The sequence below is a fragment of the Theobroma umbraticum genome, unplaced genomic scaffold (assembly GCF_002168275.2).
Source record: "Theobroma umbraticum cultivar Fairchild unplaced genomic scaffold, ASM216827v3 scaffold_56.0, whole genome shotgun sequence".
In the NCBI taxonomy this organism is placed as follows: domain Eukaryota; kingdom Viridiplantae; phylum Streptophyta; class Magnoliopsida; order Malvales; family Malvaceae; genus Theobroma; species Theobroma umbraticum.
The window spans coordinates 7,419,795-7,427,546 of record NW_018397256.1 but is presented as its reverse complement, the minus strand read 5'-3'; the positions used below and the strand labels follow the sequence as shown (position 1 = coordinate 7,427,546).

The window sequence follows — 7,752 nt, the reverse complement described above, 5'->3', positions numbered from 1 at the left end:
GAGAGACATTAAAAATGGTAGATATACAGAAACATGCATGTGTGGTTGACAAAAACTTCAAAACACATTTTATCTCTTTTTAATGTAAAATCTTAGATATTGATTTTTTTATTTATAGTTCATTTGAAGCTATCTCATTATATTTGTGAAAAATTAGGTAACTTTGATACAATTTTGTTACGAACTCACACTTCTAATCTCAAAAAACATATGAAGATCTGTTTTATATCTTTTCAATGTGAGATCCATGACATTTTCACAAAAAACCGACCATCTACAAAATCATGTGAGAGAAAAAAAATGGTGTTATAAACAGGATTGAAAAATTTTGGAAATTAAAGATAAAAAATTCTCCCAACTAAAATTATGTACAACACCCGTCAATTAAATTGTAATGGGGGTTGCAATTACTAAAGTACGTCAAGCTAGGCGACACTAGCCCACATTGTGAGTTAAATGTCCGAACATTTGATTTTAGAAATATCCTAACCAAATTCAAAGGAATTTGGATACATTTCATTCGAGATATTGAAGATAACTTGAAATTTGTCGCTTATACCTTTTAATATATCCTTCGAATATTCTTCTTTTTTGAATTTGTCTCACATTTATGTTATGATTTTTTTTTAAACATTTATAGCTATCAATTTTATTTTTTACATTTACATATAGTTCATATAAATATACATATATATTGTTTTTTAAAATTAAAAATTATTAAATATCAAAAATAAAAAAATTAGTAAATATAAAAAATGATTAATTTATTCATTTTTTTAAATTTTCATGTTATGTTAAATATAAATATTCAATAGAATTGAAGTGAGTAATAATATAAAAAACCATAAAATTAAAAAATATTTTTTATTTTAAATTTTCATGTTAGGTTGAATGTAGATATTCAACATAAAACAAAGCAAATATCGGCCTTATTTTGAGTAAGGTCAAATTTTACATTGATATTTTATAAATGTGAATGAAGGATATCAATGTAATCAATTTGAAAGATACCTTGTTAACTTATATTTACAAGTTAAATAATAAAAATAAAAAATTTAATTAATATTTAACTCAATGAATCTAATATATATGTTTAGAGGTGAGCAAAGCCAAACCAAATCAATAATTCACTCAAATCAAATGCGATTTGGGTAAAACGATTCAGTCAAATTAGTTTATTAGATCAATTGATTCAAAAGGTTTGATCCAATTGACTTTTTGGTCAATTCTTAATTTTAAAATTCTTCAACCAATCGACTCAAAAAATCAAATAAATATATTATAATATATTTTTATATTTATTAATATATATATAATATTTTTATATATATTAAGAAGAATTGATAGTAAACTTATTTAATAATATACTTAAAATATATTAATTTATTATATGTATGTATACAAATCATAATCAAAGCAATTTAATTTTAATTTTATTTATTTATTTACTTATTTATTTATTTATAAATCTGTATTAATAAGAAATTACAAGTAATATATTTTAAATGATATAACTTATATGTTAATATTATAATATATGATAGTAAATATCTTACATATTAATATGCTATAATTATTACACTTTAGTAATGTTTCATAATATAAAATATTATGAATATATATATAATTATATAAACATTATATATATTTAATTTATACATAAACATTATTATAACTTATAATAAATTTGATTTGTATGATTACACTTAATAACTTTATTCATTATCACTTTAGTTTTTATAACATAATATTTATAATTAGTTATTATTTATACAAACTTTGATATAAAATATTATAACATATAAGTTTGTTATCAATTTCATATATATATAATAAAGCAATATATTAGATATATATATATACATATATTTCTTTTATATATAAGTATTACTATAATTTATTATAGACTTTATTTATATGATTACACTTAATAAATTTTTTAATTATCACTTTAATTTTTATAACATATTATTTATAATTAGTTATTATTATGTAAACTTTAATATAAAAATTAAAATATTATAATATATAATTTATGTCATTGATTATATATATATAATAAAATAATATATTTTATATATCTATATTTGATTTATACATAATTTATATATATTTTAATTATAAGTGAAATTTATAAGTTTTAAAATTATAATTTATAAAAAAAAGTGATAAAATTTTAATCTATTGGTCTAAAACCAAACCAACTAAATCAATTTTATATTTGATCATCATCGTTTATATTTAATCAATTTTTTTAAAATATTTATTTATTTAATCTTAAAAAATATGAATAAAACCATCCAATTCATTCGTTTGCTCATCCTTATATATTATAACCAAAAAAATTTTAGGAAAAAAAGTAGTATCAAATTTCCCTGTTAGGTGTAAATAGTCTGAAGCCGCCTCGCCAGGCAAAGTTGGCTTGCGACTTCTTGGGGTCAAAAAGTGTCAACAAAAACGCAAAAATGGTCTCCATGGCTCATTCTTGTACATGATGAGACCTAGAAAATGATGGAAAGGGATTGGGAGGGTCCCATGGCCCAGCAGATATCTGTATTAGCAACTTGTATTATCACATTCCCGTTGGATAATTATGATAGCAAGACAGGCAGGCACCCACATTTTAAATGATACAACACCCATACAATTTAGCTGGTGATCAAACTTATTTGCTATATCAGCAATCCGCAAATGGACGTTTTGGAGGAATGTACAGATCTGAGGGAAACATATTTAGATTGGTTTTAATGTTCCAGGGGAGAAAAACTACTAACAGCAGGACAATGCTTATGACTCCTGAGCAGGAGCCAGAGAAAAAGAGAAGCTCTGGTCGTGACTTTTCTAGCCCTTGAGTAGATTCTCCAAGGAATCACGGACGTCAGAGCTGGTGCAGTCTTGAGATGTCTGAACAATGTTGGGGCTGTCAACAGGCATGACATCAGAGAGCGGATAATTTCTGTTGGCATGCAATTGATTGCTTGCACTGCTGCAAATTCCCTTCAATATTACACTTTTATGCGTCCCACCAAGCAACCCTTCATAATCTGTATCCCCAGAGTCTCCAACGAAAACCACCATCTTTGACAGTTCAACACCCCACCGAACGTACAAATACCTGACGTGTTTTGGGGTCATTAAATTCAAATATTATTCAACAGATCAAAATGTTTAAAAGCTAGAATGTCACCGATCAAAGAAAACAACTGTTTTGAGTACTGATAAAGATAATTGAAACTATGTTCTAACGAGAGGGCTCTTGGATTTGGCTAATAACAGCTTCCTTCCTTGCTGGATGATTATTCAGTACCAAAAGTCATCCAAAAATCTAAAAGTATAGGAGAAATGCAAGAAGTTCAGGCCTCTGTAACTAAAACATTCAAAAAAATGCTGCTTCTTGACTCAACAGATCATATTCATCAGGTCAATCATCCAATTCAAACAAAATGTTCAAAACCCAATAAATTTCCCTTTGGTTTTGCAAATTTGGATACCATGCAGACTGTTTCTCACATAAAAACGAAAAAGAAAAGGAAAGGAAAAAATTGCATTTCTTTATTGACTGCTACTACACTAGAAAAATTTGATGCACCCAAGCCAATTCCTTTAATTACAAATTAATAGAAAGCATGAGAACTTACGAGACAATAATATTTTTCTTCAGCCATAAATGAGGGAAGGCACCTAATCAACTTTAAGTTATGAAGATTGGATAGACAGAGTTTCATGACGAAAAAAAAGGATAACCATGGAAATCAAGGCAACATTCAAGAGAAAAAACATTATAGCATTAATAAAGGGAACATAAAAAACTCCACCTGAGGGCTTGGGAACGAGATGCCAACACTGGAATTACATTTATCCTGGTTCCATTTTGACAATAAATAGCATTACAACGGAGAGCTTGAATTCTCAGCGACTTCCGAAGCTCCTTAACAGGGGTTACCTGGGAAGAGCATAAACATAAATACGTGTTTCCCATGGTATTGTTAAAAAAATATCATAAACATATGCGAATATATAATCACATGCTAGACATGTTAGAAATGTAAACTCAAATTCATCCTTATTTGGTGAGAAAATATCAAGCTGTTTCATGAGAAAGTAATTTACCAGTAGTTAGTAGTACAATAAAAAGAAAATTTACCATTGCTGCATTTTTTGCTCTAAAAGCATAACAGTAATTGGTTGAAAGCTGTTCAGCAGCAGTAACAATCTGCTCCTCATTCCCTGCCTTCTTATCAGTAATCGATCCTGCCCAACGGACCAAAGTCTTTCTCAATCCTTCCCCACCCCAACGATACTCAATGTGCGAGTGGTAATAAAAGTCAATTACAAAGGGACCATCTTCAGGATTAATATTTGAATAGTAGAGGTCACTGCCACTATTGCAGATGAAAGCATCAAAATCATTAGGGTTAAAGCCTCCAGATGTCAGAAAAGAGTGTATCTCAGATATTGTCATGAATGTTGACAATATAAAACCTATAGAGCCTTCAGTTCTTTCTTTTCCCACAGCTTCAAAAATCTTTCTAATGGCATCAAGAAGATCTTCATCGGAATCACAGTCCACAGCAATGACAAAGATATGTTTCCTCCTCCTCAATGCTGGGAACTTTCCTGAGCTGGAACTATGGTCTGTTCTGTCTGCAGATCCAGCCTTCCTTTGATCTTTTAAAACACCCCTTGACCATGATAAAACAGCATTCTCTAACTTACTCTTTCTGTCAGCGGCACTTCCTTCTGTGTCTAAAGAATTATCTTTTCCACTAGCTCCACTCCTATCCCCATCCAAAGAAAACCTCAGGTTCAAAGAAATATCCTGTATATCTCTCAAGGAATCACTTGGTGAATCTGATTCTGAAGTTTCACCTCCATCATCACTCCTTTGCCACTGTGGATGCCTCGGTTTACAAGTAGCAATTCGAGATAAGTAAGTTTTACAGTGCTCTGGCCATGAAAATAGGTGAATGTTCTTCAAACCATTTTGGCGGCATCTAGCCCAGAGCTGCTTGTCTGCAACAAGCTTTAGAAGGGCATCAGCAATAGATTGCTGATCATGAGGATCGATAAGAAGACCATTGTCAAGCACCTGCATTAACATCTCATATTAAATATCAAAACCGTGATTTAAACTAAGCAGTCTAATTTATGCTTGTCTTTCTCTAATGTCTAATAAACACATTCTAACTGATGAGTCATACCCGAAGTATATCAACAGGACCTCCATTTTTGGTGGCAACCAGAGGCAAACCATGAGCTGCTGCCTGGAACAAAAGAACCATGGTCATATATGGTTCTAAACTAAGATGAAATTAATGAACTATTTATAACTATTTTATAGAGCACCTCGATTAAAGTAAGGCCAAATGGTTCAATAAAAGCTGGATTAATGAAAACACCCTGCACAAGAAAATTGGATCAGAAACAGAAATATTTAGATATTCTTAAGAAAGAGAGAGAGAGTTATGTGAGATTACAACAATTTTGGAAGATAATGTGGGTGAGAAATAACAATCAAAGACTCAACAAGAACTATTAGAAACTCAAAGCAGAGTCTCAATAATAGCATAACAAAACTACGCTGAGTTATATCCCTCCTCAACATAAGGGAAAAAAATAGAAGTTCCATATTCTAAAAATCAAGCTGCATACTAATACATACATATGTATGTATGTATGTATGTATGTATGTGAGTGTGTGTGTGTAATACTAATTGAACATAGACAACAACTGCAATAACATATTCTTTCACAAATAAGATTTAGGGTACAAGTAGAATGCAGTCAATGCAGCACCCTTGGCACTTGGCAAGAGCTTTGAAACAAGGAAGAGACCAAAGAGAAAAAGTAAGCTCAAAGCATGTGCAGTTGCGCACTGTAATGGAAGTAGACCAAAACATCAAACTGTAAAACATACACTACAAAAATCACCTTTGTCTTCGCTGCTAGACGATAAATGTCAGGAACCTCAAACTGTTTATGGTGTTTAGGATATGCCACTTGTCCATAAAGGTCATATTTGTCAATAAGCTTAAGTACTGAGAGAAGAACAGAAGAATTTGTGCTTGACATTTCATCAATTCCATCTCTGTTCCCCATGATTAATGTCTGTTAAGTACCAGAGAAAGAAAAGTATAGAATTAAATGAAAGATCCAGTAGAATCATTTCAGCATTTCAGCACAAGCAAGAAAAGCTTATAACAAAAGAACTGTCAGTAGGAATGAAAAAAGCTGTCTTCATCAACCAAGTCTCATCAGATTATTCAAACATACAAGGTTTGCAAGCTCTCTTAGAGGACGACATTCTCCAAAGGCTTTGACCAAAGTCGTGATGTTCTTTTTGGGATCTGGCCTAGCAAGGGCAAGTATCATAGGCTTGCGAGGATTGGTGAAGAAGCGCATTATCTACAAATACCAATTTCAAAACTAGTATCAAAATTAATGGCAGCAAGAGACATGGTAGCATATCTTGGCTGGGCACATAAATGTGAAGCACAATGTGGAAATGCATAAGGAATAATTAGAACCTCGGACCAGATGGGCGGATCTGGGGAAGATGGATGTTCTTCATGTCCTTCTGTTTCACCATCCATATCACCGTCTTGTGGAACAATATGATGGAACTCCATTCCAGGAGGAATTATCTGCACAAAAAAACAGATTCACAAAGAACATTCTATGACCTAGCAAGAGATTATTCTGAGTGATGCAAGAATCAAACACCATGCCTCACCCAGCCAAGCTCATGAAATATAACACACTAGACATGCAATACTATCCATAAGCCAAGCTCCAAAGCTGGGTAGGTGCACCTGGGTTTCGACAGCACTCTTTGACACCAATGAAAGCACCATGCAAAGTACATAATGTTCCAGAACTTACAACCATGCGAGGCATGAACCTTCCATAGCAGCTGACATTACGCCTGATCCTTGCACGCAGTTTACGCTCCAGGACTGGATCAAAACCATCATATAAACGCCACTGCTCATCTATCTCCTGTCTAGTACTGGTTATGACTATTTCAGAGGCATCAAGAGATAATTCTTCAGCCTCTATTCGGCGCATAATTTTGTATGTTGTATTTATTTCATCTCTTGATAAGCGGCCCTGCTTTAAGAGTTGTTCTAACTTGTCTCGGCCAAGTGAGTGGCCAGTAAAAAGCATCGGTACATTTAATGCACCAGATAGAAGAGCAGCAGAGTCACCTGCATCTGCATAATGACCATGGATGGCTACAGGCCAAACTGGTTTCCCACTACCAATTTGCTCACCCAGAACATTGGACATCTGTATTATGTGGTTAAGTGCACCGTCAACAAATTCGGGGATGTGAGGCCACAAAAGTTCTTTGGGAATATATTTATCCCTAGGGCCAAATGGTATTCGGACAATATAAGCACCACTGCTCTCTCCCATCTCATCCAGGAAATTTTCTGAATTTCTTGGTGTAAGCATTTCTGTGGGTTCACCATAGCTCCAATCTACATCTGGTGATGCTACCTGCCTAGTCAGCAAATCAACCCGATAAACTCCTGGCATTGAGCCCAAAGCCCTAGCAAGTTCCACAACATACTTAACCTATACACAACAAAAGTTCAAGATTTTGTCAGTTATCAGCATATGCCATAGAACAAGTTTTCTATGACCAGAAATAAAGAGAGAGATTCCACAACCAAATTACCTGACCACCAGTATCAGAATCCCGACCAAGCTCCATATTTTCACCTCGAATTAGACCATGAATGCTGC

The 7,752-nt window shown here is 32.6% G+C and overlaps 1 protein-coding gene across 1 annotated transcript in view; it reads right to left on the bottom strand.

The window, feature by feature from the left end:
* Positions 1–2,564: 2,564 nt before the first annotated feature.
* SPS1F (sucrose phosphate synthase 1F) overlaps positions 2,565–7,752 on the bottom strand; it is a 7,343-nt gene continuing 2,155 nt past the window's right edge. The window contains exons 4-13 of the mRNA XM_021420211.2: positions 7,685–7,748; positions 6,883–7,581; positions 6,528–6,644; positions 6,274–6,405; positions 5,932–6,108; positions 5,347–5,400; positions 5,202–5,264; positions 4,145–5,089; positions 3,816–3,943; positions 2,565–3,115 (exon numbers count right to left, since the gene is read on the bottom strand). Of these exons, the coding sequence (XP_021275886.1) occupies positions 2,842–3,115; positions 3,816–3,943; positions 4,145–5,089; positions 5,202–5,264; positions 5,347–5,400; positions 5,932–6,108; positions 6,274–6,405; positions 6,528–6,644; positions 6,883–7,581; positions 7,685–7,748 (2,653 nt within the window). The 3' untranslated portion in view covers positions 2,565–2,841. The remainder of the gene's footprint in view (positions 3,116–3,815; positions 3,944–4,144; positions 5,090–5,201; positions 5,265–5,346; positions 5,401–5,931; positions 6,109–6,273; positions 6,406–6,527; positions 6,645–6,882; positions 7,582–7,684; positions 7,749–7,752) is intronic.